Source organism: Stegostoma tigrinum, chromosome 12 (genome assembly GCF_030684315.1).
Source record: "Stegostoma tigrinum isolate sSteTig4 chromosome 12, sSteTig4.hap1, whole genome shotgun sequence".
NCBI lineage: Eukaryota > Metazoa > Chordata > Chondrichthyes > Orectolobiformes > Stegostomatidae > Stegostoma > Stegostoma tigrinum.
This window is the reverse complement of record NC_081365.1, coordinates 67,188,541-67,207,274: the sequence shown is the minus strand read 5'-3', so window position 1 is coordinate 67,207,274 and position 18,734 is coordinate 67,188,541. Positions and strand designations below refer to the sequence as shown.

Sequence of the window (18,734 nt, the reverse complement as noted above, 5' to 3'; positions counted from 1 at the left end):
CTATCCCTTAAACAATCAGGAGGCCTTCTGCAGTTGGTGGCATTTCACATCGAACCTAGAGGCTCCAGGTTGGAGTTGCACTCCAGGACGCGATGGTCAAGCAACGTGTTTCATAACGCAACACAACAATCAGAGTTTCAACCTCCAACATACTTCCAACACTCACCAATGGCACGTGGCGAGAATAGGAGAGATTCCTGCTCAGCCACATAATGGAACTAGCATTGGAGTCTTGACCATTCACTATGCACGGATCCACATGACAACATGAAAATAAAGCGCATGTTGTCATAGCAACACAGACTTCCCAAGTGATCTGTGACGCTACCAACACGTCTTCCAATCACAACATTGTCATAACTCCCCTTCGTGAACACAAACACAACTCAAGCTACAGGTTTCTGATGAGCAAAGAAGCAAGTCACTCACTTTTCGAATTGGTTCCTCCTGCAATTCACAGTTCACATCTCTTTACAGCTGCTAAAGTCGAGCGGGCATTAAAGAAAGAAACTTAACACCAACGAGCCCATGTCACTTGCCTTCTTAATAGGGGTAGGCAGGTTTCAGGGCCCCATGTTCTCGCCAAGGGTCCTGAAATCTTGCCAACCTCATGCAAATGGAACAGGGCAGAAGCACAACCTCAAAGTAACTGCATGGCAGCCATTTTCTTTCCAGCCCAGCCTCTATTTGGTCCTGACTGCATCACCAACGTTCAGGCAAGAATGTCGGATTTTTGTACCAGTCAGAATATTGGTTAGTTTATCAGGTGAAAATGACAATGGGTGAAGATGGAGCAAAATGTAGAAAGGTCACTGTCGCAAGTGCAAAAAGGCAGCAGAACTCCTGATGAAGGTCCCAACCCGAAACTCCAACTTTTCTGCTCCGCTGATGCTGCCTGACCTGCTTCATTCCTCCAGCTTCATAATGTATTGACTCAGAACTCCCATGATAGTTATAATATGTACAAGGCATTGCATGCAATAAATTCAGTATCATGAATAACAAGTGCCTTAAGGATACATTTATGAAACAGACGCTTACACAGAGGTCAATGAGATTAGTGCACCATCCACTCATTGCACACTAAGCTGTTCTTGGTGTGTATTTTTAAAAATTCCCCTTATGAGCAAGGCTGAGCTCACCAAGCATCCACCACCTGGTATACCTTGGTGGGGGGGGGTGAACAAACCCACTCCTAGAGCCGCTGAATTGAACAGAAATCTAATTGCATTAGCTTTATTGCCACACGTATTCAAATAACCACAGTGAAAGAGTTTACTTGTGGTGCCATCTTAGTTGCAAAAGATATGTAGGTTCCAGCTATCTTCAGTAGAAGTTTAAGGGAGGGAAAAAAAATTAGAAAAATTAAAGAAATAAAAACATTCAGCACCACAGAGATTGTAGGAATAAGTTAGAAAATAGAGGAATGATAAGTTCAAATAAACGCTCGTTCCAACCCAGTCCACACTGGCAATGAGGCTCCACACTGCAGAGAAGCTATTGAGGCTGGGACACAGCTCTGGAATCACCCCGAGGCTATCCGTCCATGCTGTGTCAAAAAACTGCCAAGAAAGACCACCACCCCAAGCCTGTGAGTGCCACATGGAGACCATTATGCTAGGCCGGGAGTCAAAGTCAACACTGAGGCCAAAGGTCAGGGCAAGGGAAGAAGACAGAGAGAGAGAGAGAGAGAGAGAGCGCGAAGGGAAGACAAAAAGCACAAAAAAGGTGTGAAGAAGAAGAGGAGAGAAACAAAAGAAACAGAAACTCTGGCTGAAGCATCCTGCTCCACTGCCATCTTGGAGATCTGACCATGCAGGCTGCATGGAAAGTCCCTACAGATTCTGAACAGTCACAGCCCCCAGTTAGAGAAGAACTGTTCCACTTTAAAGTGTGTAGCAACTTCTATTAAATCTGATTCCTGGCAAAAGTAAAGCCTAAACTCTCAAACCCAGAACTAACAAGTCAAAATATTTGAATCTAAAGGCTATAAAATTTGAATAGTCAGGGTTGCAATAAGGAAAAAAATGTGATTCATAAATTCACAAGTGTTTCAACATCAGTACTTGAACATTAAGAATGTGGAGGCAATGGCCTAGTGGTACTATCACTAGACTGTTAATCCAGAGTCCCTTATGATTTTCTAGGGACCTGGGTTCAAATCCTGCCATGGTAGATGGAGGAATTTGAATTCAATAAATATCTGGAATGAACAATCTAGTGATGACCATGAATCCATTGTCAAATGTCAGAAAAACTCATCTGATTCACTTGTGCCCTTTAGGGAAGGAAACTGCCTTCCTTACCTGGTCTTGCCTACATGTAACTCCAGCTCCACAGCAAAGTGGTTAACTCTGAGCTGCCTTCTGGGCAATAAATGCTGCCTAGCCAGCAACACCCTCATCCCGTGAATGTTTAAGCAAAAAAAAGGACATATTTTCAGAAGGAGCAGTTAATCAAAGTCAGGCTGGGATTTTAATTATCTGCAAATTCAAACAGACTATTGAGAATACACAAATGATTTCATTAAATAAAATCAAGTGAAATTAGTTCATAAGCAGAAAAGTCATTGGATGGAATTAGCATGTTCATTTTCAAAACTGATTGAGGAGGACTTCATATTTTGTAGCATCTAAATTTGTTCCTGGAACCTGATAATTGCTGGCATATCTATCACTTTCACTTGAATTATGTGAACAATTCTGACTTATGTTAGACACAAGCACCAAGGTGCATTTCCAGCAATGACTTTTACATACAAGGGCAGCGAGATTTAACTGAAAACTGTGAAAAGCTAAAGTATGGCATCTTTTAGTTTAAACAGCTTGACAGTCATCAACATTAAAGATATAAACAAAAAAAACTTAAGGAATCACAATTGCTTTCTCCCCGTTGGCAAAAAAAACCGAGGGAGGTCAGCCACCTTGCATTAAATGGCATAAAATTTTAATCGCACAAAGCAAAATTCTTCCCCCCCACCCTCCACTTAATCCTGGCTAGCTCACATCCTGTTAATTTTCAAGTCTAAATTGGTTGTCGTTTGGGTGTTGTCACCATTCCCTGATGTGGTAATATGCTGAGAAAAAGCCTACATAATAATAGCTTGTCAATTCAATCATGCTCCTCATGAATACTGAAGGGAGGGCTATGTCTTTACACACAAAGAACCATGATGTTATCTCCCGGAGTCAGTAGAGTGCTGGAGATAATAAGTAATCATTTAAAAGACCAATTCTATATTTGAAACAGAAATTGAGGGGATAACTTTTAGGGTGATTGCTTAACCATTAACAGCATGCCTGTTAGGCCCTCCATACCTGGTATCAGTCTCAGGAATGTTCTCTGGGCAGTCTCCAATGCCAGCATATCTTCCTTTAGATAAGATGCCCAAACTGTTCACAGTATTACACCCTGGACAACTGTTGCAAAGTATCCCAATTTACATATTCCATTCCTCTGGTCATAAGTGACAACAATCCATTAACATTCCGAATCACTTGCTGTAACTGCTTATGAACGTTTTGTGATTCAGGTGTCAGGACACCCAGAATTCTGGAATTTCTCAGTTTAAATAATATGCCGCTTTTCTGTTCTTGCTGCCAAAGTCGACAAGTTCACTTGTTTCCTATAGGCCAACAGAACGATCATGTACATGCATTATGCCTGGTTCAACTCAACAATATAGATAAAGCCATTTGCTGGTTCATTTTTTGACATAATGACCTGACTAATCAGAAGCTACTTGCCTGGTTTCAAGTTTTAAAAATGCCTGGCTGTTAACCGTCAATTAGGATAAGTGAGTGCATTCCCCGGCAATGCTAATAATCTACCAGAGTTCACTTACTAAATAATCGGCATTCTCATCTCATGCAGTATTAAAAACTGGTTTTCTTCCTGAATTTGTATTCTTGCAAAATGGCCGAATTAGTGCAAGGCGAAAAACAGACCAAATGTATCTTTTTTCAGCAATGTGCAAGTTCTGCACTCAACTATTTGTTTCCTATTTTCAAGCCAATCTTAGAGACCCCCTGCCCACATTCTAATAAGTAACACCCGACACCATGAGCTCTTATTTTGTAGATTGGGCAAAAAAAAAATTGGACTATAAATGCTACTTTAGACAGGGAAGATATGCAAGGTGTTTGCAGTTTTAAAAACAAGTTATTGGGATACATTGTACATACATCACACAGCATTGCCCTTTCCAAGTAGTGTGAAAGAATTCCAGAGGAATCAGCATTAATTGTTGTGGGATCAGAAGGGCTCAGTAGAGTAACAACTTCCCAAAAGGTGGCTACAGCTTTGAGTGGTAACGATAAAGTAGAAATACTTAGCTTGTGACAAGGAAATATCAATCTCTCGCTCTTTCTCTATCCCTTCAGAGTGGGGAATTAGGAAAAAAAATCCCTGGTAGCTAGCTATTATCCAATGAGTTGCTCTCTTTATAAATTCCCTTGCTCTGTGAACTTGAACTATTACTTTCAGTTTCCAATAAAGAGGGGACAGTGGAGTCTGTCAATAATTGCACCATTTCTAGCATAATTATCTGTACATGGATTGTTGTAGGCAAACAAGTCAAAGTAATAATACACCATTCCTGAATAATGCAACTAAAAATGAACCCTACTTCTTTATAATTGACAATGTACAAGGTACTGACAAGCAATGCTATTCTGGAAGAATGGTTAATAGCTTGATGCTTTTGATATATTACAGAAATCTCATATTCCTTTCATGGCTTAACAAGATTGAGAAAATTACTTTTATGCATGAATAACGTGGAGCTGAAAGGAGGCTACAGATGTTCCAACGCTTATCAGCCTGACTCCTGTATTGCCTTGCAGTGTTTGCAAAAGATTTCGGTAGAACAGACACATTTTTTGCTAAAACGTGGGGTCACACAGTCCTTTATAATTCTGCAAATGGTTTGCAACCAAAAAGAGATTTTTTTTAAAAAGTTGCCACGGTAATGAGCTAAACAAAAATAGGGAAGTTCAAGGATTATAATTTTACTGTGCATAATTACAGGTTTGTTCTCTGAACTCAAGGTATAGGTTTTGTCATTACGTGGCTCACAGAGGATTTTGCCACTTACTGTATTATTACTTTGACAAGTAACACTTAATTCGGTGTTTAGGTTGTCCTTCTGAAACTCTGATTTCCCTGGTTGTAGAAGTGTAAATACTCATTGATATTACAATGCAGGTGTTATTCGGCAAATTCTGTTGTCAAGCCTTTCAGACGCCAGTATTGAATACCATGCTCAGAATCCAGAGAATTCATTCAGAATTACACTAATGAAACTGAAGTTGAATAATTATTCATATTGAAACAAGTTAAATCACACTGGATCATCTCAGTCTGTGGTGGCCTTGGAAATTATCGTCGATACAACATCTGACCACTTGGACATTGGAAAGGAATTTGCTCACAAACAAAAACAGAAATTGCTGGGAAACCTCAGCACAACTGGCAACTCCTATGGGAAGAAGAGTTAAGATTTCGGGTGGTCCAGTGGATCTGCCTCAGAACTCCAGAAAGCAGTTTGCTGGCTGGTGGAAATTTGCCTCCAACAGAGTGTTTTACTTGATATGACAACATTTATGTCTCTCCCTGCAACATAAGAAATTAGGTGTGGTTTTGATTAATTTAGTTAAGTATCGTGAACAAACATTACATTCCTCAGGCACTAAATGTCAGGGCCAACATGAAGCTATTATTTTACAACAGAGTAGTATTTCCAGTGTCATGTTTCAAGTTGAGTAGAGCGATGCTCAAACAGGAGACCTTCTTACCAGTAGGTCAGATGCTCAGATGCAATAATGGTATCATAAGTCTATCTCTTAAAACGGTATGCTGACATACTGACTGCGAGACAGAACACAACACTGGGATGAAAATCAGTGTTCTCAGTGGGATTCATTTGGACAGTTCGAGTGAAAATGTGTTTGCACAACACCAGCGAACCAAAAGGGCCTCTGTGCCGTAAATTTGTATCAATTTTATCTTGAAGATTATGTAAAACAATTTCAGTTATTAAACTCAGAATATCAAATTAGTGTAAATGCTTGCCTAGAGGTGGAACTCTGAAGCTTCAGTGAATCATGCCAAAAATGGGTTGATTTATCCATAGTGCATAAGATATGAACTACTAGTGTAGGTGGTTGCCATATTGCAATGTGAAAACTAAAATCTAATCTATAATTCATATTCAAGTTAATTGGCATTGTTTATGGAAGAAATTAATTACTCCACCAGATGCAGGAGCTGAAGTGGGCCATCTGGGTCACTGAACAGTATGGCAGACTCAATGAGATTACGGCTCCTCTGATATTGCTTAACTCCACTCTCCTGCCTTGTACCCCTTAAACCTCAAAGCCCTTACTGATTAGGAATCTGAATATCTCAATTTTAAAATACATTTAATGACCCAGTCTCTACACCATTTGCAATGAAGAATTCCTTACACTTACTACGCTCAGAAGACATTCCTCTTCATCTCTGCCTTAATGCGCAACACCTTACTCTTAGATTCTCCTCTCTCCTGGATTCTCCCACAGCAGAAATATCCTCTCAGCATCTACCTTGCCAAGCCTCCTAAACGTTACATTATAGTTGTACAAAGATACATTTAACTGCAATGAAAGTGCTTTAAAACGGAAATTGATACTCTTAAGCATCCAAGAATAAAAGTTAAATCTCATTCAGTCTGAGTTACTGTGACTACAGCATCATCATTAGGATCTTGCTCTGGATTAGAGAGAGATCAGGATCAGCAAGACAACCCGTCCTTCCCTCCATCCACTGAATTCTATATTTTAATGATCTGATGTATATGTATCCCACAATTCAGTGCCAACACCACCCAAAATTTCAAAAGATACAGGACCCGTGTTTCCATTTCTAAAATAAATACTTATTTCTTCTCTCCAAAATGTTGATTTTACACCATGAGTAAATTACAATATTTCTTCACAGATCCTCTTGATATGATCTGCTTTCTAAGATCTGAACAACTCCCAACAAGAATAATCTATATTCTTTCTGGGGGCCACCTATTCCGCTCATCCACAATTTCACTCTATCCTCATCCGACAAACAGTTGTTATAGACATGCAGTGAAATCCCTGTGGGGAACTGGAGTTAAACATGGTTGTGCATTTCAAAATAACCATGGGCTGCTATCTTATTCTATAAGCAGTACCACTGTGAATCCTGTCTTCACACGAGAACCTCAGCAGATCTGACAGCATCTATGGACAGGAAGCTGAATCAAAGCTGCGGGCCTGGTGACGTTTCTTCAGAATCCAGTTTAACAGCTTTGTAACTGTTCAAATTACACAAGTAGGCCACGTATCACAGAATTACATGGTCCTTTAAAGAACACGGAGGCAATATTGGCAGTGCAAGTGAATGCCCATATTAAACAGCTGTCAGTGAACTGGAGTTTTAACCTTTTAATGTGCTGTGATCAATAAAGCAGGAGCCTTCAAAAAAGATAACTTAGTCTCTCCAAACCTAATGACATGTGGTCACCATGCCTGGGGTACAACTTTACTACGCAGTAACCCCACTCTTAACTCCAAAAAAAAACACAAAACAAACACACACACACACACACACACACACACACACACAGTCACCAGTAAACTGAGATTTCACCACATGAAGTCAGTTGATATAGATAAAGCACTTCAATCTTTACATAGTACATATTTATATTTAATGAACTATGTAGCAGTCGACTAAGATGGATACTTGTTGAATCAACCTAGTTCCAGCATGTAATGACACACCTCTGGAGGCAGGGGAAGTTGAACCTGGGCCTTTTAGGCCATGGTGGGTGCACTAACACTGTGCCACAGGAGAACCATAACAAATTCTGATGGGGTCTTGACCCTCCAATCATTCTGCTGCAATCATTTTTAAAAAGGTTGTCCTAAATTGGGACCACATTGCACATTAGGTATGATGTTTTTGGATAGTAAATAACAGGCATAGAAAGGGCACAAGCTTTTCTTCTAAACGTTTTATCTCTGACTAAAGGACAAACTGAAGGAGCATTTTACAGAGTAGGTTACTATCCGTGTAACATTGTGTTGCTGGTACCCAAGCTTCAAAGACATGGAGTGACGGGCAAATTGAAGGAATTGTTCCTCTAAAGATAAAAAAGAGGAAGAAATATTGGAAGATATTTCCATGCAGCTCCTTATTTTCTATTGTAAAGTACTTTTGAATGACTGGCTTTCTTGCTTGGCTCAGTGGTTAGCACTGCAGCCTCACAGCACCAGGGGGCCCAGGTTCAATTCCAGCCTCGGGTGAATCGTCTGTACGGAGTTTGCACATTCTCCCAGTGTCTGTGTGGGTTTCCTCTGGGTGCTCCGGTTTCCTGCCACAGTCCAAAGGTGTGCAGACTAGATGGATTGGCCATGCTAAATTGCCCGTAGTGTTCAGGGGTGTGTGGGTTATAGGGGGATGGGTCTGGGTGGGATGCTTCAAGGGGCAGTGTGGGCTAGTTGGGCCGAAGGGCCTGTTTCCACACTGTTGGTAATCTAATCTAACAAGAGCCAATTTCACACAGAGCTTTTACACATTCAGCGCTAGGCACTAGCTACCATCACACCATGTGATCTAATTTACAATTCACATTGCTGTGTATTTTTTGCAGCTCCTGCTGATATTCAAGTGTGAAACTGAAGTGGTTGAGAGTCAGCAACTCTCAGATATATCTTTACAACAATAATTTCAGAAACAAACACCGACCCTCCCTTTGCAGAAGATAGTGAAAAGCACAAATGAGAAAAAAAATGAAAACACAAATTTTACAAATAATCTAAGCTTTCAAAATTCAAATAGGATTTTTAATTAATTAGCTCCAGGAAACATAGTATGGGTTTAATTTAGCCTTTAGACACCTGTTGTCCAGTTTAAATACTTTTACTTGTGCATAAGTTTCATCAATTCAAAAATGTACGCTGCTGAGATTTTCCCCAGCAGCTTTTAAAAAAAAAGTCACTTATCTGTACACTTTTCAGCATTACATTTTCAAACTAGTAAAAGTATAAATATTACAATGCAGGCTCATGGAGAATGGCAAGGTACTCATTGGCCAATTTTACATCATATATCTTTGAACGGCTGACTTATTTGCAAACCATAAAACATTCAGTTCAGACCAATCATTAGGTTACAAGTCTAACCAGCAAAGCTTACATCAAAAATCTCAATATTTACAGAGCAAAATACTTAAGGAAGTGCAACTACTTACCACAGTTAATGCTTTCTAGCTGTACTGGAAGGTTGGATTGGGCTGCAGCTATTAGTTTTAGGGCAATGTAAAACTGACCACGGCCAAAATAACCCAGTTGCGTTGCACCACAAAGGTTCATGATCTAAGAAGAGAAAAACAATATCATTGTTAATACCTTGTGAAAGAACACTCCACAAAAATTGCACAAAATTATTCAACTGACAATGAAATTTGCCAAACTATGAAGTGCCACACAAGGGAAATATATTATGTGCAGATCAGAAGGCACAGATTAGATTAGAAAACAGACATGGAAGGCAAACATTCAAATTGATTTAGATTTCCTTTTCTTTTTTTCCAAAATGTCTCTTATTTAAAGTTATCCTCCCTTTTTCTTTTTAAAGTAGGACAAGACATTGAAAACATAAAAAATCCACTAACAGTCTCATTCAACAATTCACAATCTACCTTTTGCGTGATGATGTTTTCTAGTATTTTTTGCAAGACAACTCAAATCATTCTCGACCGACAGAGTTTTGACTAGAGAAACGGCCACATGAATATAGGCATCGGGCAAGAGTCTTAGACCTGCCCATTTAAGTGGATACAAATTGGGACTTTCATTGCCATTCAGCTACAAATTTATAATGTTGACCAGAGAGAGTAAAGGGACCCAACTTCAATTACACTATAGATCTCTCAGACACTCCTCATTTCATAGAGGGTTTGAAAATGCAAAACACCAGACAGACAGTCACAGTTGTCCCAAACATATGTAATGATAGAAACAGAGAAATCAGTCCCACAGCCAAACAATTGTTCACCATTTGGATGCCCCTCATGAAGAAGTTGCTATTGATGGATGTCTGGAGTTAGAAAGTTGAGATGTCCAAGTTCTTTAAGGACCGCAACTTCCCCCCCACGGTGATTGAGAACGCCCTTGACCGCGTCTCCCGCATTTCCCGCGACACATCCCTCACACCCCGCCCCCGCCACAACCGCCCCAAAAGGATCCCCCTCGTTCTCACACACCACCCTACCAACCTCCGGATACAACGCATTATCCTCCGACACTTCCGCCATTTACAATCCGACCCCACCACCCAAGACATTTTTCCATCCCCACCCCTGTCTGCTTTCCGGAGAGACCACTCTCTCCGTGACTCCCTTGTTCGCTCCACACTGCCCTCCAACCCCACCACACCCGGCACCTTCCCCTGCAACCGCAGGAAATGCTACACTTGTCCCCACACCTCCTCCCTCACCCCCATCCCAGGCCCCAAGATGACATTCCACATTAAGCAGAGGTTCACCTGCACATCTGCCAATGTGATATACTGCATCCACTGTACCCGGTGCGGCTTTCTCTACATTGGGGAAACCAAGCGGAGGCTTGGGGACCGCTTTGCAGAACACCTCCGCTCAGTTCGCAACAAACAACTGCACCTCCCAGTCGCAAACCATTTCCACTCCCCCTCCCATTCTCTTGATGACATGTCCATCATGGGCCTCCTGCACTGCCACAATGATGCCACCCGAAGGTTGCAGGAACAGCAACTCATATTCCGCCTGGGAACCCTGCAGCCATATGGTATCAATGTGGACTTCACCAGTTTCAAAATCTCCCCTTCCCCCACTGCATCCCTAAACCAGCCCAGTTCATCCCCTCCCCCCACTGCACCACACAACCAGCCCAGCTCTTCCCCCCCACCCACTGCATCCCAAAACCAGTCCAACCTGTCTCTGCCTCCCTAACCGGTTCTTCCTCTCACCCATCCCTTCCTCCCACCCCAAGCCGCACCCCCAGCTACCTACTAACCTCATCCCACCTCCTTGACCTGTCCGTCTTCCCTGGACTGACCTATCCCCTCCCTACCTCCCCACCTACACTCTCTCCACCTATCTTCTTTACTCTCCATCTTCGGTCCGCCTCCCCCTCTCTCCCTATTTATTCCAGTTCCCTCCCCCCACCCCCCTCTCTGATGAAGGGTCTAGGCCCGAAACGTCAGCTTTTATGCTCCTGAGATGCTGCTTGGCCTGCTGTGTTCATCCAGCCTCACATTTTATTATCTTGGAATCTCCAGCATCTGCAGTTCCCATTATCTCTGATTCAAGTTCCATTCCTGGATTTGAGTGCAAAAGAAATCAAAGCAGACATTCCAGTGCAGTACTGAGGGAGTGCTGCTCTCCCAGGTACAGTCTTTCAGATTAGACGTCAAACAGAAGTCGTTCTGGCCTCAGATGGATGTAGCAGTTCCCATGGCATGATTTCAAAGAGGAGTAGAGCAATTATCAGTGGTGTCCTAACCAAAATTAACTTTCAAATCAATATTTAAAAATATACACAGATTACCAGGTCATAATCACATTACTGTTTGAGAGAGTTTTCCATGTGTAAGCTAGTTGCAACTTTTCCTTGATTATAGCTACCACTAAACTTCAAAATACCCCACTACCTACAAAACAGTTTGAGGTTGTAATGGGTGCTACATAAATGCAAGATTTCCTTTGCACAACCACGTCACAAGGATTAACTAGTACCTATCACCTAGCTGCCTCACTGTCATATTCAAGACTTTTGTAGCAGACTTTATTTCAAAAACCAATTTGAAATTTAAAAATAACTTCTGCACATTTCAATTTAGCTTAATTTCAATGCATCATTTATTTCTGTGACTTTCAGGATGCATTGAAAAAGATTTGAGTTTGGTGAATGGTGTATTGCAGTTTTGAGGGTATCGTATTACTCTAATCAGCCTCTGAATTAATATAGATTTACAAAAAAAAGAGTAGAATTACAATGTGATGTCAGATAAGGTTGCAACACTCAGGAGGGTACAACTGGAGGACTGAAATAGTAAATAAAAATACTCTTGGTCATGCTCTCAGACAGCTTTGTGCAGGAATTGATGCATCAAAATCTCCTATTGCCCAGAAGAAATGTAGTTTTAGCTAGGTGATATCAACATAGCATTATCTTGCTATAAGTCACACTGCTGTCAATTATCTGAAACAGGTAAATGTAACATCAATGCACTATTACAAAGGGTTGAATACACCTTCAGCATCTTGCGTTTGGCCAATATTTAAAGAAATTGCTCAGCTACAACCTCTGCTTCAGCAAAGGATGAAATTACTTAGTGCTGCAACAACTTAAATTTCTTAATCTCTCTCTTCTCCTAGTTCTTGGGAAAAAAAGGTTTATCTCGTGATCTGCAAACATCTATGCAGCCAAAATCCAGTATGTCCATCTCACCATTACAGCTGATTCAGATAAACTCTGAATCAGAGCTGTTCCCAGTATAAGAGGGAAGATTCTTGTAACCCATAGAATCAGAACTCTAACTAACACTTCCAAAGCTAGTCTAGAAATGGACAGAAATAGTTGTAATCCAAGAAATGACTGACATAACAAATTTGGAAATCAGAGACTACTGTACATTCTCTCCCAGGAAATAAATTTTCCAGATTGGAGACACATGACTTTCAGAATGTTCTGTCAAAGTGAAAAAAGGTACTTTAAAGTATTGAGTGTGTCGGAATGCTAAATTCTCATTTGATTTTTCAGGCAATAGTCATGTTTTTCACTGCAAATGTGCAGAGATCACTGGGCCCGGTTTTGCACACCCTGTTTTAACTTGTCCCAGTGTAATGCCTTTGATCAATTTCCCTTCATCAGGAAAGAACTATAATCCTTTACTGAACAGCTAAACTGGATGCTATTACAGCTATTATTGACTACTTCACATTTATAACTTGTGCAGCTTGTTCACCTTCAACTCATTAACAATAAAAAAAGTGCATTAGATCAAGAGGTGCAGCTACAAATAACTGTGGACCTCCACTCAGGGAAAAATGTAATCTAATTATAACTAGAGCTAATATTTACTGGCAATTCACGATCATATCTGAATACCCTGATAAGCCTTAGTTTAAAATCAGACAGCGGATGGAAGATTTTAAATCATTTTTTATTATTAAATCACAGCACTAAGCTCAAATTTCATTACTTGTCTTCTTTATTAGCCTGACATTCAAGAATCGAAGATTTTTCAAGCAGCTTTTGAAATTACTGAATGTCTGAGTTACTCACAGACAATCTCACTGAAGGAAGGCCCTTGCTTTAGGCAAGATCCAATTCTCAGGCCAAACAAAAAGTATCAACACAGAGATATTTATTTTCTTTCCACGCCCTTCACACAGTTCATCTAAAAGTAATTCCACCCAGACAAGTACACCTCTCCGCCTCTTTACAGCACCCTTCAGTATACAACTCATATGGTCAATTTAAGCAGTCTATCATTTGTTCTATGTCTCCTTTCATTCTCCTATCCCCACAAGAGTAATAATTTCTTTCCACTAAACAAATACTTAGCCCACAATTTGGCCCAAGCCCCATTAGCTTTATTGCTAAACAGAAGGATAACGTCTATGTTTCATGTCCTATGTTAGGTTTCTAAACCTGACACCTATAGCTCACCATAAACATTTTCTACGGCTGATGTTTCCTGCACAATGAAATGCATGACAGTTTCCAGCGAGGTAAAATGAGGTTAGCCCTAAAAAATGTTAGGCCTTTAGCAATCCTTACATAAGCTTTGTCCTATTAGAAAAACTTCTTTAATATGTGTTAACTGTTTGACTGAATCTCACCTACCCATTCACACTTAAAAATCACACACATCTGTCAAGTCTGTGAAATAAATCTACAATTTCTTCTTCATTCTTCATTCCCAGTATTTTTCAATCAGGTGTTTGAAATCCAAATAAAAAGGGTAAGCACATGCATAGCTTCTATCTCCAGCAATTTTCAACAATTAATCAGACTTATTTATCTGTAGCCACATGGTAAAACTGTACATTTTGTCCCCTGGTAATGCAATGATTGGACAGAGACTTGCACACCAACTGGGATGTTTGACCTGATGTGGCAACACATATTAAACCAGCTGCGATGCAAAAAAAAATACTGGACATGGATATTGTGGTCTTGAAGAATCCAACAGATATTTGTCACAGGAAACTATTACGCACAAGCATTAAATTCCCCAGGCACATGGGTCTGTGGACTAATATTAAGCTGTTAGTTTACAATGCAGGAGCATGCTTCCAGTAAAGTGTCATGCCTCAAGTGATAAGTAGCAAGAGACCCTCAGGTTATAAAAACAGGAACAAAAACAAAGTGCTGGAAAATCTCAGCAGGTCTGGCAGAAAAAAAAGTTAACCTTTCGGGTCACCAGACCCAAAATGTTAACTCTGATTTACAGCATGCATAGTTCTTTTGCTTTTTACCCTCAGGTTATATGCTGGGATTCAATTAAAAATATAATAAACATGTCCCTTAAATGAATACCAACCCATAAGCCATAACTCAACATCCTCTTTCTCCCCCCAGAAAAACTTATCCCTGACAGATGTACATGGTTGCATATAGGTATGCATTGTCAATTTGATAATTATATAAAATAGGTAAAAACAAAATTTTACCAGACTAACATTTTAAACTTCAATGTAATGCCTTTGAAAGTTTGAATAGTGGACCTGATCTGGTGGTTTTATATTTGTTTTCTGTTAGTCTTTGCTGCACTTTCTTGATAACCTGGTGTCTAAACATCTTCACATAGTCACTGCTTGTTCTGGAAGCCTTTGCTATTATCCAGGTATTTGCTATTGGATGAGATATAACTCTGAGAAACCATTACTTTCTGTATCAGGAACAGAACATCTTAACCTCCACCTTCTGCATTGTATTCCACTGCCTTTGTGGTGCAGCTCAAAAATGCACTTAAGACTTTTTAATACTGGAAATCTTTGAACATTTATTCTGTCTTGAAAGAGCATATTCTAATCCAAAATAAATTGCCATTGCTTCCTTGGTGGGCAGTGCTATATTTAAAAACCTGTTCAGTTGTCTGCTCTCTCAGAAATTAGCATCGCTCATGGGTAAGAAATTCTCCCTTTGTCCGAATATTCTGTTGTCCAAAGCTATGGTCTGATTGGTCTTCAATTAGTTTTCCAAATATCTATCAAAGATATTGGAGACTTTCTAAATGACTGCCACTGCTACCCTGGTGTGAGTGTGCCTCCAACAAGGTATATTACAGGATGTTGCACAACTACTGGTCTCCCATAACACAAGAAATTGGACATGGATATTGCAGCATTGAAGAATTCAATAGGCATTTACTACAGCTATCACAACCTAACGCAACATTACTCAGGCATGAGTATCTGGGCTAATGTGAAAAGGAACACATTGCCAGGAGTGCAGGGACAATGTTGGATGGCAGTGACTGGAGGGGCAGAGAGGGTGAAGTCTACAGAGAGAGAAAGATGAATTTCTGAAGCTGTTTCAGCCTCAGTAATATCAATCATCTCAGATTAAAACAGAATTAACCCTATTCAAAGATCAAGGTTTCAAGCTGGGGCTAGGAGAGAGACCAAGTCCAGAAAATGAAGGCAGCACATGTCTTTAGCACAGTAATCCTACATTTATTTCTAGGAGAAGACTGGTGTTCACTGAAACCTTTATAACTGAATCCTCTTTTGGAAGGAGAAATTAGTTGTCATCTTTATTACCAAACGTTCTAGTTTCACATTCCATTTCACTACCATGTTCATATTTAATAAGCTGCATTGATAAATGCAGCAATGTTGCAGATAAATACCATACAAAATGGCTTGTTTATTTCCTGCCATCATTCATTCAACTATGTTGAACACCAAAATTTGCTGAATTTTATTTCCTTTTGCACCTGGGTTTTGCTTATAATTAGCAGCTAATAAATTATGCAAAGTTTCAGCAACCAAAGTTAGTAAATGGAAGAATGGACCGACAGGCTAATGATCTTTATAATAAATGTGCTTAGAACAAAAAACTGGGACAATTTCTAAATTAGTATCCTCTTTACGTACATTGGGTCAAAACTTAAAACGACAGCACAGCATTGTGTCACAAAATAGAAACTCAAACTCAAACCTAGTTTAAAAGAAGTGTGCACATACCATGCATTTCCAGAAACTTAAAACACTGATCTTCATTTATAACTGCCTTTGCCTAATATATCAGTGCAAAGTTTTGAAAATAGCAGGTCTCTTGACACATTTTAAACTAAATGAGAAAGTAGCTCTTTTATACTGACCACTGTTAAGCCATATTATATACCGACAATATATTAAATCTGCCATGAGGGTACATCTAATTTTAAATTTACTCTTTTCTTTTTGAAACATGTATATTCAAACAGTATGCTCAGTTTTAAACGAAACCTTAGAATGCTTTAAAGAATTTCCTTCAAAACAATACTTTCATGTTCTCCATAGAAAGCATGGCATTTTCCCCCCAAGTGTTCATTCACAAGAAATCCATCAGCAGCACACCCTTGTTAACAATACACAAGGTTCTCATGTCTAGCTAAGAGAATAGGATTGATAATTTAATTATTTGATCATAGGTAGGAGAGGATTGGCAAGTAGAGGAGAAAAAAAAAGGAAAAGAAGGGAAGAAATTTTTTTTAAAAAGGAGGAAAAGACAAAACAGACATTGGGCTGAATTGTTAACTCCCAAATTGACAGCCCAGTTGAGGTTACTGCCAGATTCACAAACTGAACGTGGCAAAACGGATGCTCTGATTTTTGCTCTGAGGCAGCTCGGAATGGAAGCCTTGGGGGGAATAATTTGGTGACTCTTAGGTTTGAAGGATGTTTGGGCAAAAAGCCAGTTTCACTTCACCGGTACACTTTGTCAAAGTTCTTTCAAAAAGCAAAATTCTCCAGTTGTCACCCCGATATACCATGCCACCCTTCCTGGTCACTCATTCTTTCCAAGCCAATTCAGCCCCTGTACTCATTTGGATATGCCGGCACCTTGCATTTGTGATGATTGCAAGCCAGGCCACCAACTTTACGTTATAACCCTGGACAAGACCAAGTTATGCTATGATGGCTAAGGATCAGTATTGTTTAGTTTTAAACCAGAAGGGATGTTCCAAAGTATTTACTGAGGCAGTGACAACATTCCACAAGGTGAGGCAAGTCTTTATGTACAAGTTAGAAAAATACTACAAAGTTAGATCTGTATAGGACTCTAACAAATAGCCAGAATTAATCTGTGGTAAATATATGTAATATAATGCAATCTAATATACACAATACAAACTAAACAGGAAACTATGATCAAGATAGATCAGAGATTTCTCAGTAACTCCACCAGATGTTAATGACATTGTGAGTCATTCAATTTAATTAAAATTGACAAGTGTGACAATGCAAGATAATAAAATGTGAGGCTGGATGAACACAGCAGGCCAAGCAGCATCTCAGGACTCTGATGAAGGGTCTAGGCCCGAAACGTCAGCTTTTGTGCTCCTGAGATGCTGCTTGGCCTGCTGTGTTCATCCAGCTTCACACATTGTTATCTTGGATTCTCCAGCATCTGCAGTTCCCATTATCTCTGATACAAGTGTGACAATGCTATGGCTTTAAAAGGCTGTTTCGTCCTATTTGTTTTTGGAAGAAGGTTTTAAAGTAGAGACACAGTGTAGTTTAACAGGGCCACTGAGTAAACAGCTTGGTGAGGTCTTGGGTCTCTTTTTCAGAAAAGTTGAAACTATTAAAGCAGCCTGAATGGGTGTGGTTGAGCTCCCACAGAACCAGGGTTAAGTTTTAGCTTTCAATAGCAGAAGCTGCTGGGTTTGTGGAAAGCTGCCACTTCCCTCTTTGCTACATCCAAAAGATGGAGATCGCTCTCTCTGAATGGTCTTTTGATATTCTTTGCTCCTGGATTACAAGTGAGACAATTTTTTTCTGAATTTGCCTTTTGTGTTCATGAGGTGTTGCTCTGTTAAAAGTCAGTTAGTATTAGTTACTGTTCTATTAAGTTTTTCCAACACAGTCTAAGTTATTCTAGTTCTTTCTTTTGTATTTTAATTATAGTGGATGAATATGTTTTAATGTCAAGTATTTTGACCAATCAAATTGCATCCGGAACACAGCACCTTACCTTTACCTATAAAATAAGAAAAAGTTAGGGTCTAGACTACATTCTTAATAAATTTTGAGGCAGTCTAGTCTGGTCCATAACATGAAATGAACTTTTCCACTTTTGCTGATAAAGGCCTTGAAACTCTTATCAGAGCCATTAGTGCAATCATGAGCTGCCTCAATTATTGCTCCTATTCTGGTTGATCACCTCTCAGTCCTGGGCCCATACTCACCTGGCCTCCAAAACTGTACTCCACTGAGTATGCACTGGCAAAACTCTAGCTTTTCATCGATAGCTAGCTTTAGCAAGTCTTAGGATGTTCCTGGTAAATTGCCTTCTCCCGCCATTGCTGTTGCAGGGTTGAATTCTTCTTTGAAGATTCTCACTGCTGCAAGGGACGTTTCTTCAACATTTGAAAGGTTAGGAGTTTTCAATGACTTGACAGCTGCAATGAGTTGGTGCACATTCATTTCTACTTTTCCACAATCCCAAGGAGTACCA

The 18,734-nt window shown here is 39.9% G+C and overlaps 1 protein-coding gene across 4 annotated transcripts in view; it reads right to left on the bottom strand.

Moving 5' to 3' along the window:
• The window catches only part of reps2 (RALBP1 associated Eps domain containing 2), a 182,717-nt gene that overhangs the window by 130,836 nt on the left and 33,147 nt on the right, over positions 1-18,734 (bottom strand). For all 4 annotated transcript variants that reach the window (XM_059650393.1, XM_059650394.1, XM_048540758.2 and 1 more), the window contains exon 2: positions 9,269-9,392. In XM_059650393.1, coding sequence (XP_059506376.1) covers positions 9,269-9,392 — 124 coding nt within the window. The remainder of the gene's footprint in view (positions 1-9,268; positions 9,393-18,734) is intronic.